At 37.2% G+C, this 15,703-nt stretch overlaps 1 protein-coding gene across 1 annotated transcript in view; it reads left to right on the top strand.

Annotated features, from left to right (window-relative positions):
* Positions 1 to 2,607: 2,607 nt before the first annotated feature.
* Positions 2,608 to 15,703, top strand: part of LOC149553439 (poly(A) RNA polymerase CID14-like) — a 78,899-nt gene continuing 65,803 nt past the window's right edge. The window contains exons 1-3 of the mRNA XM_089788886.1: positions 2,608 to 3,288; positions 13,688 to 13,800; positions 13,919 to 13,975. Coding sequence (XP_089645012.1) covers positions 2,862 to 3,288; positions 13,688 to 13,800; positions 13,919 to 13,975 — 597 coding nt within the window. The 5' untranslated portion in view covers positions 2,608 to 2,861. The remainder of the gene's footprint in view (positions 3,289 to 13,687; positions 13,801 to 13,918; positions 13,976 to 15,703) is intronic.

Genomic DNA, 15,703 nt, shown 5'->3' with positions numbered 1-15,703 from the left:
CTAAATGGAGGGCTGTTGGAGTAAATGGTGAAGAGACAATGTTTTCTGGTGTCTGCCAAAATTTGGAGGTTACTCTAGATCCTTTGTTTCTGGGCGTAGATAACTCTGCCTTGTTAATTACACCCCGTGTTTGCTACTCACAAACCTATGTTTTTTATCTTGGAGGCAATTTCTCCAACCTAACCTTGGGTGTGGAAAAGAGAAAGTCATTTTCTGCCTCACCTATATCATGTATTTGTGATGTCTCTATAAACCTGTATTGAGGCTCTTCTGGTTCCTCTGTTCGTATATCTGCCTCTCTAAAAGGGTTTAATACTTCTTTGTTTTGATCCAAACCTCTTTTTAGGTCCGAGTTTGGGAGGGAGACAGTTTTGTCATTCCTTGCTGTCTCATTCAAATTCTTCTGTATTGAAGAATCCTTTGTGACATCTAAATATGAATGATTCCCCATTCTTCCAAAGTCCTTTCCTTTACTTTGTTTTTCAAGATCTTTTTGGCCAATACATGCAACTTTTTCATTCTCTGTATCCTTATTTGTAGTCCCTAAAATGGGTGAAGCAATCTTTTCTGCAGCATTCAATACTCTATCACTGTTTTTTTGATGCTTATGTAAAGCCCCACAATTTCCATCTTCAAATCTATTTGTGTCTTTACCCCTTTTATCAGCTCTCTTTTTATTTTTCCCTTTCTATTTTTTTGAAGACCTATCCTCCAAACCCATCTCTCTTTCATCTTTGGATTTGGACACTATCATTGATTTCAACCTTCTTTTTTCTGGTAGGCACTCTTTTGTGTCCAAAGGATAATGCGACTCATTCTGATCTGTGTGAAATTTCTATTCTTGATATGAAGGATTCTGTTCATTTAGATCCCAAATTCTCTTGTTCTTCACTATTCTCATCCAAGGGAACTTACTTCTAAAATCAGAAGTGAGAGGAAGAATTTTGGGTCTAATTTTATGAAATTCATCAAATTTTAGCATATCAACTATTTCCCCTTTATAGATTTGAAAGTTGATGTCATATAATGCTTTGTTAGTGGAGAATTCCTTCTTAAATTCTGATGGATGATTAATATTAACATTGATTAATATCTTAACATTATTACAACAATAAAAGGATGCATCTATACCTTTAACTTCGCCAACCACAGATCCAATGAAATTGATAATTTCTACCTGACATAACTCTGGAGGGAGAGATGGCAGGATAAACCAAGATGGTATCATACACTCTACCTCTTCTAAACTAAAATTCTGTGACCATTCTATAAACTTAACGCAATGGCCATTAAAAAAGCATTTCGAAACTAAGAGAAACTCTCTTTTGACAGATTCTTCTAAACATTGTAAATATAGAACTCTATCTGAAAATTCGAAAATACTTACCTGGTCCTCGCAGTTTTCCTCCAACCAATCAAATAATAGAGGGAAGTCACTCTTCAGACCATTCCATATTGTGAAAATTCCTCCCTTAAGGCATTCATTCTAGGTTTCTTCAACTTCTTTAATCGAGATCCTAGGTGGCTTGATCATAGCTTTATGCACTCCCGCACTAGTAGGAGAACTAGGGCTTGAAGTCGGGGACTTGTTTGGGGATCGGCGGTGTGGAGGGACATATGGTGAAGGCAGATCCGATTGAGGTATTGGCTTTCCCAACTGAAGCGTTGCCAATTGCGACTGTCCCAATGGATTGAGAGGATGTTTATGAAAATCTGGGCGTGCATATTTTGTTAGGTTGAAGATTCAGAGCTGATTATCCAAATTTTCAACTGTAAAAAAAGAGTGAAGATTTGAGGTTACGGTTGCCTCTATGTAAGGGAAAGGAATATTCGTGATGTGCTCTGGACCAATGCTTTCAATCTTCCGACTTTGAATCCCTCTTTTTCGTTGGTTACAAAGGAACTCACCTACGAGGGAATTTAAAACCTCAAATTTATTTGTCGTTTCCACTTTGAATTTGGCATCTTGAGTATTTTTGGAATTCGTATGATACCAGTCTCAGCCATTGGCTGGAGGAGATTTCCGCCAATGCTTCCCTTGAACATCTAATTTCTTTTTCCATATTTTTTTCAAGAATTTCTTGCTTGAATTTTTTGCAGGTTTGTGGAAGTTTGACATTTTCGATCATGAGAAGAGCAAAGCTATTATACTTTTATAATTATTTGATTATTCCCTATTTTAATTTATTTTTTAAATTAGTTTAAATTTTACAATAGTTTTTAGATTAATCATTCAAATTACATATAAATAAATAATATTTCTTAATCTATTTAAAAGTTTTTTTATTTAAATTAAAAATTATTAATAATTTAACTTATTTACATAAATTATTTTGCACTTACCGCATTACAAATTGAGTGAAATTCATTTATCGATTTTCATAAGTATTAATTTTTAATTTTTTCATAATTTTCATAAAGATAGATTAGTACAATTGTATTAAATGTTTCCATTCATTCTCAAGACCCTAAATTTTTATAAACCACTACAAACTTCATGAATTTAATTGACTTTAAAAATACAACTTGAATGCTCTCGAAAATATCTCCGACGGCATCCTCCAATAGAGAGGAACTAATAATATTGCCTACAACTATATCAAACTCGCAATATATAAATTTAGGCTCCGGAAGCAACCGTAAGCGATAAAAGGATCCTCCTCCTCGATAGAATTTGAGTATACAGAGAACTAAAAACTACGGCGATGAATGTCTTCCGGGCGGAAGCTTGCATAGCACATATCATTCTCTGCAAAGGTTATCTGTAATACAATATAATTTTCACATCGTAGAAGCTTGAGATCAATGAACAAAAGACAATCAGTAAACTGTAGAAACCCTAACCAGCAGCAAGCGCAGTAATGGCAACAGACGAGCCTTCTTCCTTTATTTATGACGCTCTCCCACCTCTGCTGCACCAGGATGATCTCTCTTACAAGTCTCTTTCTCCGAACATTAAATTTAGTGACACGGGAGCTGATGAAGAGCTCAGATTCCTCAAAAAAATAAAGGTCTCCAGCCCAGAACCGCGGGTAGAGCGGGTTCCTACGGTTTTACGGCAGGAGATAGGTGTCGCAGAAGATACGTTGTGCGAGGAATCAAGTGACGGAGAAATAGAATATTTGTCCCTCGAAGCTTCATGTTCGGCGTCGCCGGAGGATCCCAGTGCTGAGCTGGTTGTCCCTGTGATGGTTTCACGGGTGGAGGACAAGGCAAAGGCTGTTATTGAATTTCCCTGGAGTGATTCTAACAAAAGGATAAATAGCCCCCTGCTATTGCTTCATCAAGGTATCACTTCTAGCTGGTTCTGTTTTAACACGTTATATGCGACTCATGATACTTGCATTCGTTGGCCATATCTTATATTAAACAAACGGTATGGCAGTCGAAAAATGAACGCAATCTACGCAGCCTATCTAACAAGCACATCAGAAGCATTTGGTTTAAGATTTCATACAGCCATACATGAAAACTTTTCAATCATTCGGGAGAGTATTGTAAGCTAAACCTTTGGTTGCAGTAATTTGCAGAAAAGCTAAAAAAATATACGCGGTCTTATCAGAGAGCAGAATCTCATCCTTGTTTACTGACAAAACCTTTACAATATTTGTATTTCTCACGGATTCTTAGAGGGTCTAATCTGAAAATAACTTAACTTCTAAGAAATCGCTAGAATAAGTTCCCAAGATGAAAATTTTGTATTATATGGATTTGCATGTAATGATCTTCTTGGGGTCTATCTGTTTGAATAAATTTCTCTTTTCATCTTCTTCTGATCTAAGGTCTATTTCTAGGGTGTGTTGTCTGAATTTTTTTTGATCAGTAATGCTAATTTCATTAATAAGTGGATTTAAGATTACAATGTGAGTATCCAGATAAAAGTTAATAAACCCTGCCATCCCCAAAGCCTTCTATCAAAACTGGCTCCACTCCATCCCCTAAAAAACTAACCGTATATATAATTACATTTTATCTATTCATCCGGGCTTTACAAAATTCATAAAAAGTTACATATCTGTGACACTAATCAAGCGTCCACATCCTATTTACTGCCTAGGGTTTTAGCCTTTTGTTAAGTTATCACAACTACTGAGATACTGCAACTACCATATAAATAATTGACCTCTTTTAAAAAACAGATGTCAGCGCTTCTCTTTGTAGTTACTCTAATCCTTATTCATCCAAGGGTTACCACTGCCATTCCAAACCCAATTGACCTTGCATGAGTTCCATATAATCTCTGACTTTATCGTCCCATTGTTAATGTTATGCCCAAAAGTAAAGATCAGCAACAAGAAGGAAGATCAAAAATAGATACAAGAGACACACAAAATTATCCTAGGAAAACCCTTTCACTTGAAGGAAAAAATCCAACAAGATAACAAAATTTCACTTTTATTGATAAAGAAATGTTTGAGTACAATGTTCTTCGCTTGATACAATATATATAAAGACGAATTTCTAGCTTGATGCATTTCTAACTTTTCTTTGATACCATGTTAATGTTATGCCCAGAAATAAAGATAAACATCAATAAGGAAGAACAAAATAGCTACATTCAACACACGAGATTATCCTAGGAAAACCCTTCCACTTGAAGGGAAAAACTCAGCCACACACCAAAAATATCACTATTATTGATAAAGAAATGTTCGAGTACAATGTTTTTCGCTTGATACAATATATATAAAGAATAGAGAGACTCTTCATTGCACAAATGAAGGTCTCTTCAATTTCCAAATATAAAAGTCTTCATATTTCCATATGCATGCCTCTACGCATGACACATGACTCATGTCTCTTTATTTAATATTATCTCAAATATTATCACAAATGTCTTCTTCAGCTAAAGATGACCATAATGGTTATAATGATCATTTTTTCACTTCATAAAATCAGAGATAAATGATCTCTATTGCAGCTACAATCTTCAACACCCATACTTGAGAGAAAAAAGACCTTAGGGTCTGCAAACCCGCTTTATCTTTCAAAATAGGAAAATCATTCCGTGATTCCTCCCAAAGATTTGCCTCATTTCTATTCCCAAAATGCCAGGATAAATGTTCTGTGATAATCAGTCTACGTTCCATCATAAAATTCCAGATGGCTGAGCCACTCGATTGGTTTCTAATGGTTAAAATTCTCTTATCGTCCATTTATCCAGATACATAGCCCTCAAGATCTTAACCCATAATAGATTTGGATTTGCATATGTTGTCCAAATTAGTTTGGCTCCTAAAGCACGGTTCATCAGTTACCAATCCCTTAGCCCCACTCCACCCTTCTCCTTTGGTTTACACATCTTAGACCATGCCGAAAGAGGGTATTTATCTTCCTCCTTTGCACCATTCCAAAAGAATTAATGCTTGCACTGTCACAAAATTGACAATTTTCCTAGGAATCTTTAAATACATCGTGTAAAAGACTGCGATAACAGAAATAACAGTTTTGAGCATTACTATTCTACCTGCATATGTCAACCAATAGCTTTTCCAACCCTCCAATCTTTTCACACAGCTGTCCACCAGGTCCTTCCTTAAGTTCGTCTTGGAGGCTCCCCAAAACAAAGGAACAACCAAATATTTCCCAGCTAGGCTTTTACATCTCATCCCTAGAATTTTGCAAATCTTTCTTTGTAAATGAAACTCTGTGTTGAAAGAATACACCTCTGATTTATGCCAGTTAATGCACTATCCTGAGGCTTTACCAAAAAAAATCTAAAGTGTCCTTAATAACTTTTGTTTCCCTTGATGTAGATTCACCCATCGGATATGTGTCATCTCCATATTGCAGATGAGATAAAGGATCAATACCCTTAGCAACTTTTATTCGTTTCCACTGTCTACCCATACATTTTCTAGAGATTAGTCTACCTCGAGCTTCAACCATTATGATGAATAAAAAAGGAGGTATGGGATCTCCTTGATGAATGCCTTTGTTAGACTCAAAAAAATCTTACGGGCTTCCATTTGCAAGAACAGAGAATCTCGGAGTCCCTATCCAGCTATCAATCCATTGCATCCACAATCCTTGAAAAACCAAATCTTTCTAAAACTTTTAAGTTTTAACATAAGAATTCTATTAATCACATCATAGGTCTCCCAGATATTAAGTTTAATCATCATTTTAACAGATTTAGCAACCCTCACTGAATGAATGGCCCAATGTGCCACAATTATACCTTCGTATATAGATCTATTAGGGGAAAAACCACTTTTCTCTTTTGAGATAACGTAATCAAGGACGAACTTCAATTTATTAGCAATAACCTTTGAAATAATTTTATAAATAGTATTACACAGGGAGATTGGCCTGAAATCATAAAGAAGATCTAAACTCCTCCTTGGGGAGAAGAGCAATAAAGGTATTGCTGAAGTCTTTAAACATAAATCCCCACGCCCGGCTTCCTCAATAACATCCCAAACTCTAGTCCCAACTAAATCCCAAAACTTCTGGAAGAATACAACAGAGAACCCATCCTGGCTTGGAGCCTTATCTCCTCCCAAGCCAAACTTTTTTTGACTTCCTCCATTGTAATCGGGCTCATGAGACCCTTATTCTGCTTTTTAGAAACACATCTAGGAATGACATCTAAGATGTTTCAATCCATATTGTCTACATTTGGGTCACCAAAGAAAATACTCTGGAAATGCTTTATGGCTTCATAAATAACTGCTTCCGGTGATTGTTTCAGAGTACCATTTCGATCTTTAACAGAGTAAATTCTATTCCACAACCTTTTCACCTTCACTGAATTGGGAAAAAGCTTTGATTTCCTATCCCCTTTTCTCAGCCAAGTTTCTCATGATTTTTGCCTTAAAAAAACTCTTCCCATGCTAGAATCTCTGCACACTGCTTATTCAGTTCATCTTCTCAATTATACTCCTCTCTTATCCCAGGGTCAATGATTTTGGAGTGTAACTCAGCCAAATTTTCTTCTAACCTATATATTTCTCCATAAAGATGTTTCTAAAATGTTTTCTATTCCAAACTTTTATCTGTTCTTTTAAAAATTGTAGTTTCTTAAAGAAGCAGAAATCTTTATTACCTGTCCTCTCAGGAGCTGATGTCCACCACTCATTAACTCTATCCTTGAAACTGTCATCTCACAGCCACATTGCTTCAAATTTAAAAGGGGCCCTATCGGGAATTTGATCCTTCTGAATTCTCTTGCTGACTGGGTAATGATTCAAGCCAACAATTGGGAGAATCTTTGCAACACTTCCAATCGGCATCAGCCCAATCCCCTGCCATAAGAAACCTATCCAGATCTTCGGCAATCTTCAGGAATCCACCGCTCCTATTTGTCCATGTGAACCAACCACTTCTCAAATCTACATCAGTCAGACACTTTTCTGTTACAAAATCCATAAAGTCTCTTTGCTTTCCCCAACTCATCCTCGTAGCCCAATCTTTTCAGCTTGTCTAAGAATTAGCATTAAAATCACCTAAATTAAAAAGTTCATCACTACGATTCCTCAGAATGTCCGATATATCCATCCAAAGTTCTTCTTAAACACTGGGCTGTCTGGACCTTAGATTAATTTCTCTCTAAGAAGTGGCAGATAACTCTTCTTCTCGCGAGAGGTTTTGCAAAATGAGAAAACTTAAGGTTTTCTCTCGAAAAATTAATGCCAAGAAGACCTTAAATTCTCGGCGAGAAGTTGGCCACTTCTCTGTGATAAATCGTAAACTTCTCGCGATAACTTAACTACTTCTTGTGGGTGCCACGGTGCCACCAGTAAAACTTGATGCCCAATGACTTGCCCAGTCATTGTTTATTTTGCAATTTTGAGCATTTGGAGGAGAGAAGGGTTTTTGGTCGAGAGAAAGTCTTTGGCAACCTTGTAGATCAATTGCAAGTGGATTTGAAGTCTACTAGTTTTTACTAGAGCTATTGGGAAGGGGAAGGGGAAGAGGAAAGATGTAGACTAGTTTCATATTGTACTTGTCATTTGTATTTGCTTATATTTTTACAAAGACAATTTGCTACTTTAAGTTTGCTTCAGAGTTCAGAGTCTCTGACTATGGCTTCCAGCAATCGAAACTCCACATGAGGATGTGACTTTGTTACATATTGCATTTATATATATCTAGGTTAGCTTGTTTGGTTTGTTTGTTCATTTACTGACGACTCATTAGATGCATCTCCTTGTTAAATTTTGCAAAAAGAAAAACATTTCTAATTTTTCAGTTTTGAAATTCTTGATATTTTTGCGAGAAGTTACCGATTTATCTCCGAAATTTGCTGAGAACTTTTGTTTTTACCTTGCCGATAAGTAGTAGAGAACGAGATTTTGAACTATGGTTTGGACCATAAATGTTAATTGCATTAAACCTTTTAAAGAGGTGCTTTGAGTCAATTTCCATCCAAATCCAACATCTACTTTTCCTTATTACTTTAATGTCCACTGCAGATTTGTTCCAAAGAACGCCAAGACCACCCGATGCTCCCACAGAGGCTGAGAACTCCACTTTCCATTTTGGAAATCTTTGTCTAAATGAATCAACATCATCATCACCAAGTTTTATTTCTTGCGAAAAAAAATATCCGGTCTTACCTGGTCAAATCCTCTTTTGACTAGCTGAATCTTCTCAGGGACATTGCCGCCCCTGACATTCCATGATAGCAACTTCATGGCTTCTAGGAAAGGGCTTACCTTTTTTCCAGCCATAGCAAGTTTAACTCTGATAGACCTTGCCCCTCGCTTCTTTTTCTCTCTCACATTTGGCTTGCTTATCTCAGCCGAGGTTTGATTAATTCTTCTAGTTTCTAGAGTCTCTGTAGTGTCCATCAACTTGGGTCTTCATCCATCCCGTCTTCATCTTGAGATGCATAGTCAGAATCTGAATACCCACATAAACCACTGCTATCTTGCACACCTTTTTTGTCTTCTTCTTGAGATGCATAGTCAGAATCTGAATCCCCACCTAAGCCACTGCTATCTCACACGCCTTCAAGTGAGCTTTCTAGATTGCATATTGGAAAATTTTTTATGTTCTCAAAGCCAGGACCTGATTCATCACTACTATCCTTTAATAAATTTCTCACTAGGGGTTCATCTACATGTTGACTTATGACTTAACACGCTCATCTCCTTCAGATACTGGCTTCTCATGCCTACAATATAAAATCTGATCCCTACCCATTCTACTTCCCAGAAGAGCTGTATTAATCCCGTCCCCACCAACCTTCTCCTGAAACAGTTCATCACTCACCTTATGAAAAGAAGGTGTTGTCTTTTGAATCTTTTTATTTTCTGTGTTCACATCCTCTTCTTCTTGAGCTGAATCAAATTCTTCTGAAGTCACAGATCCATTGCAACACTCATGTTCAAGTAACCTATATGCCTCCTCTTTCAATCCAGTTTCTGTTATAAAACCCAAATCCCCATTTGAGGGATAACTCCTCTCTGTATCATCTATCATTTTAATAACCAGTTTCATCAGGAGATTACTCTCCAAACCCTTCCCTTTAGCTGCGTCCTCAACCTGACTACAATCATCCACCAGAACTGTTCTGCGTTTGCATTCACACTAATGTCCACCTCAATCTTCTGTCGCCATCTTCCTTCCCCTGCAATAATTTCCACCAACTCTTGTAGAGGGTGGGCTTCTTGCCACAGAATCAACACCCTCGGGTAAACAGAAAAGTCCCTACTATTAACTGCTTCAAATCTAACAAAAGACCCCAGTTTGTTTCCTATAATCTAAGTGGCTCCTCATCTCTATATTCCTGAGGCAAATTGGTCATTTTAATCCATATCAGAATCTCTTTCACCTTAGCCATAACTGGGTTGAAGTTGGGAGTCCAATCCGTCAAATATAAACCCTTTCCATGAATATGAAATGGGCCACTATTGAAAATCAATCCTTTTCTCCCGCCGAGGAGACAATAACTAAATTTTTTTTTGACAGTATCTTCAAACACAGTCCAGGCACCAGTTTGTTTTACACCGGAAATCGACCACCATATCAAAATCTCTTTCACCTTAGCCATAACTGGGTTGAAGTTGGGAGTCCAATCCGTCAAATATAAATGCTTTCCATGAATATGAAACGGGCCACTATTGAAAATCAATCCTTTTCTCCCGCCAAGGAGACGGTAACTAAATTTTTTTTAACAGTATCTTCAAACACAGTCCAGGCACCAGTTTGTTTTACAACAGAAATTGACCACCTCAAAAGATGGCCACAGACCCACCCCTTTTAGAAAAGAGGTTTTTTTCTCAGAAAATTGGCAGAACTACTCCATTCCCTATTTTTAACCATTAAAGTAGTGACTAATGCATGCTCAATCTTAGAACTCACCTGCTGCACTTGTTCAACAGTCACCTTATTTGTTTTAGGTTGGCAAAATTTCTTTTCGATCCTCCTGAAATCGAAACACACTCTCAAAGATCCACTGTCAAATGTGGGTTTTTGATGGGGATTGGTTCTCCACCTGTTCCCATTCTGATTAGGGAAAAAACCATAAACCTTTTCCTGGGCCTTCCAAGCATTCCTCTGACAATAACCAGTTCTAGGATTATAGCTAATTCGAACGACCACTGCAGTTCAGCCCCAAGTGTCACCTGAAACCTTGTGTCTGCTCTCGATGCCAATCCATTACTTGTTCTGCATATGGATCAAATGTTATTGTGTTAGTTGTCTGCTTTATCTTTGATGGTTGGAGCACATTTGTTTCTCCCAATTTGCAGTTGTTACTTTTTGTTCTTTGTAGTCTCGCAGACCCCCTTTTGGTAATTTCGAGTACATTTCACATTTCTTTGCCATTACATCTTCTTCCCTTCTTTGGTAATGTATGGACATTTTCATATTTTTCTCTCCTTGTTTCTTCTTGTCATTTTTAACAAGCTTCTCTAAGACTTTTGTCTCTGATCTCTACAAATGTCATTTTTTAACAAGCTCAAATCTCTTAGCTCCAATCATTTACCCTTGTTCTCATGACTATCTGCACTGAGAAGTGTCCTGCATTGCTCTCCATTGCATTTACATTATCTTTATCTATTTATTGCAGTTATTTGCTTTGAACAGCTGTTCAATGGATAGAAGTAGTTATTAACTCATTTGCTCTCATTCAGGCTTCGAGGACCAACAGATTTCCAACATTCATGTTCTCCTAATACTCTTTTTCATTAGTGTTTAGAATTGGGCCACATGCTGATTGGGCTCTTTTCTGCCTCCCTATATTGTGACAAACATATACCACAGCCACACGTTTATTTTAGGACTAGGAAGCCACTCTTATTTCAAAAGATTTTATATTTTTATATCTTTAGTTTTTCAATCATTGTGTTTCTGTATGAATTTTCATTTGGCTTTAATGTCCAATTGAAGCTTCTAGTGGGGAAAATGAATTTGAAAGTCAAAATGCACGTGTTGTGGAGCCATTTCTCAAGTTTCAATGCTACATCTGATGAACTTTTGTATGTGAATCTTAGCTAATGTTAATTGAACAATGAATACTAGAAATTGTTTGTACAAAAGAATGGATACTATCATTCCTTTGCAATTAGCAGTTTGTACCATTTTTTAAGAAACAATTGGCGTAATAGAAAAAGGACATAGCTAAGCTCCTTACAAAATGCACCATTGATCAATTTTCAAAATCAGAAAACACAGCAGATTTACACATAATTTTCAGCATTTGTTTGTTTACCATACAAGGTAAATGGTTACTTATTGCATTAATAGATTAGAATGTAACACATAACACATACTTTTTTCATATAAGCACATATGCAATCCAATTACAATGATGATTCATAAGTCATTCGAACGATGTACATATACTTCCCGAAGGGGTGACTCAACCGTAACATGACCTTTCGGATACCAACTCTACCTGTTGGCTGCAATATGGTTTTTATCGACAATAGCATCCCCCCCAAAGTGAAGTCATCTCTGGACGACAAAATAGAGATAACTTATACATCAAAACTCAAAATATGACTTAAACAACTTAGTCCACTAATTACATCAAGATTCAACAACTAAGAAGAAGAGGGACACGTCCCTGGTGTGGTAGACATCCTTTGTGCTCTAAGCTCGTTTAGTTCTGCTCGTAGCTCACACACTTGCTTGGTCCGTATCTCCAAATCTGCTTCGGCCTGCATCTGAATCTCCAAGGTTGTTTGCATCATCTTGGCAATCTCTCCAAGCACTGCCTCTTTTCCTGTTGACTCCTGCTATAGCTGACTCTTCTCCCACCTAGCCTCGTCCAGCTGAGCCATAAATGCTATCTTCTCGGACTCTCAACTTGCTTTTCTTGACTCCCAAGCTGCCCTCTTTGTAGTTAGACCCGCCTTCAATGTTGCTAACTTGGTAGTTGACTCTTCCTGAACCTTCTTTGCTGCTACCTGGTTTGCCTGGCTCCTCCGAAGGGCATAATAAACATCATGATAGATCTGGACTACCTTAGAAGTTAAAGTCTCTATGCGGCTCTCCACAATTGACTCTTTGGTAGTGGCCCAATTCGGGCACATCTTTGAAGTCTCTACTCTAGGCCACCTGTGCTCCTCAAAACGGATTGGAAAGGCAGCTGAACACCTTACTCCATGAAGGATATGACGTGCTCCAACTCCTGTACTACTGAATCCAAAGCATGTTTTTGGGCAAAGACCACCACTTGGCTAGCCCGAGTCACCACGTCGGCTAGAAATGTCTCAACATTCTCTCCCATTGATGTCTCCGACCCTACTGTAAGCTGCTGGGTACCCATAGCCGTCTTCACTGCCTTTGCCATCCACTCCGTAGTAATATTCGTCGAGGGATTTGGTATCTCATCAATCTGCATTAAACGACTCTCCTCCACTTGTGTCTGTGTGCCTACAGGATCTCCTTCTGGGGCTACTTCTCGCTTAGGTGAAAGAATACCCGACACTCGTGGTGCTGGTGTGCGGTTAAACCTCATGCTCAAGTATGTGCTTAACTTCTGAGATTTTCCTACTCTGTTCGGCCCCTTTGCTATTGGCGTTTCTAACAGCGATGCATCTATTGTAACCACCGGATCCGAGCTCACTACATCTAAATGAACACCAAGTGTCCTCAAACCCTCACTTGTTTTTGCCTTTATCGGTATTTCTATCACTCTCTCCTGAGTCTCTACCTCATCATCGGGTATAAGTATCTCAGCGCCTATGTCTGGTACGGCTGTAGCTGTTGAAGCCTCTTGGACAACCCCTTCTGGTAACTCCATCGCTTCCTTCGGTATGGCTGTTGTTGGTGACGGATGTGACTCTGTCCCAACTATGGCTATGGCCTCCGGAATGGTCGGGGTCTCTGTAGTTTGTTGAATCGCTACAGTAACCAGTGTCATCATCACTGGCTGCCTGAACTGACCAAAGATTTGCTAATCTTCATGATTTGCATATTTAGTAGTGGAAAAAAGAAACTTTGCTAAAATCGCAGTGTTTTTGAGAATCTGTTTTTTAAAACAGTTTTTTGTCTTTTGTGCATTTTTGTCGGGAGCTTAGTCTGTGCCATAGAAAAATGGTGAAATTCTTTTTTTGATGGTTAGAAAATTTGCATGAATCCCATTTTTGCTATATTTTAATAATTAAACATGTCTGCTGTCCATCAATGTTGTATACACTCTATAAAATGTTTGTGATGTCAATGTAAATATAAGACTTGTCTAGGATGATTGGTTGTTAACGCTGAATCGTATTGTTGAAAAATGCAGAAATTATAGATTTTTGTCATTTTCTTTCACCGACCCCAGAAGAGCAAGAAGCACGGCTAGCAGCAATCGGACGCGTTTCGGAAGTCATCAAATTCATATGGCCCAATTGTGAAGTATGTATCTTGATTGATGCATTTGTGAGCATACAATCATGTATCAGTTACATATTTGCAAGCTTTTTCTGCACAAAAAACTTTTTGTATTAGTCTTCAGAATGTGATTTACTTGCAGGTGAAAATCTTTGGATCATTCGAGACAGGGCTGTATTTGCCGATCAGTGACATTGATGTAAGTTGCAGTCTGTACTTATATCTTTTGCTTGAGAAGAATTAAATATTCACAGTTGGTTTTGCCACAATTGCATAATTTAAAAGTGGTTGTTTGTTTGAAATTTGAATGGATACATGCATAGCTACTGGGAAACTTTATTTTAGGAAAATGAACTGTTTCGCTGATACATGCTTTGCGACTTGAGAAGAATTAAATATTCACATTTGGTTTTGCCACAATTGCATAATTTAAAAATGCCTGTTTGTTTGAATGGATACATGCATAGCTACTGGGAAACTCTATTTTAGGAACATGGACCCATTTCCCTGTTCCCACACAGGCAATTTCTGGTGACTGCATATTTTATATAATATAGCCATATCCATATTGGTTTACCCACAAACCCTAATTTAAAAGTTTGAATGGACAGAGAGCTTGCCACCTCATTATCTTCAAATATTGTCTGTTGAAGTAGACAGAGTTGTCAAAATGCATTGTTCTTAGTTTTCTTTGTGTGGATAGCCAACTGTTGCTTTCATTTGAATAAGTCATTAGTTGTGTATGATAGGACTCTTAAAAACAGTAGCAAAACGTGTTTCCTGTTGCATTGGTATCATTGTTTAATTTGCTGGCAACAAATTATTGTTTACAATTCAATTCAGCCTATTAATTCGCTGACAATCAATTATTGATACAATTCAATTCAGCCAATTATTTGATAGCTAGAACAGATAGGATGTTGAGTTCTAATATAAGCTTGATTTCCAAACTTTATCCAGTTATGTATCACAAATATTATCTCAGTGCTTAGGAATATAATATGATTGTCCTGTTTTAGTAGACATAAATTCTAATTTGCAGGTCCAGGAAAGCTTGAATTGGAGTAGGATGCTGATTATATTTACAAATACACTCATGGATCTGTAGAAATACACAGTTTAGGTACACGTATTGGAAGAACAAACTTCAAGTCTTTATTTTTATTTTGTTAATACTTAAATTCATATATTAGAGGATCACCAGAGTATGGCAATTATAAATGTGAAAAGTGCTCTCTATATTGAAATAACAGGCAGAGAATATAGTTATCTTCCAACTCTAATAATTGGAATTATGTACACATAATAAAGCTTATTATTATTATTAATCATAAAGCCACTAAGTATGTGTAACAAATGTGTGCTTTCATTTTACAAGCATGGTTGTATCTCCTCCTATTATGCAGTGCAAAATTAGCAGTATGAGAAAGTTAGGGCAGTGTGTATTATGGGTTAGAGAACAGTGAATGGAGGCGCATCATGCTAATGCCTCTCAAGCTACTGTAGATTGAGTTTCCATGTTCTCCACATAGAGAAATTGCTCATTATCAGTCAGTCTGTTTTACAGCAGTAGGGTTTTCCCTGGAAGGTTAAGTGGGCTTTCTTCCTACAGTTGTACTCTTTTTCTAAAATGTCTATAACATTCTGAAGTTGGTCTCCTGTGATGCTGTATAGTTATGTGATGATAAGAACTTGCTGGATGTTTTTTTTAATTTTAAAACACATTAGCATTTTAAATATAAAATTAAGTCTGGAAATATGAGAGGCAAAGCTTGATGTTCCTCTTCAATCTTCAGAAAAGGTAGTTTTTTGACAACTTGATAAAGTGTTTTCATGATGTTTTGTTACTGAAGTTTAAAAGGATGTGATGGTGGAAAAGGGGCTGTTGTACAGAAAGCAGTAAATAAAGCCTTGATATTTGAAAATG

This window comes from Cupressus sempervirens, chromosome 6, assembly GCF_028749045.1.
Source record: "Cupressus sempervirens isolate cs-2001-9-10 chromosome 6, ASM2874904v1, whole genome shotgun sequence".
Taxonomy (NCBI): Eukaryota; Viridiplantae; Streptophyta; class Pinopsida; order Cupressales; family Cupressaceae; genus Cupressus; species Cupressus sempervirens.
The sequence above is the reverse complement of the archived record's forward strand: the minus strand, read 5'-3'. Positions and strand labels throughout refer to the sequence as shown.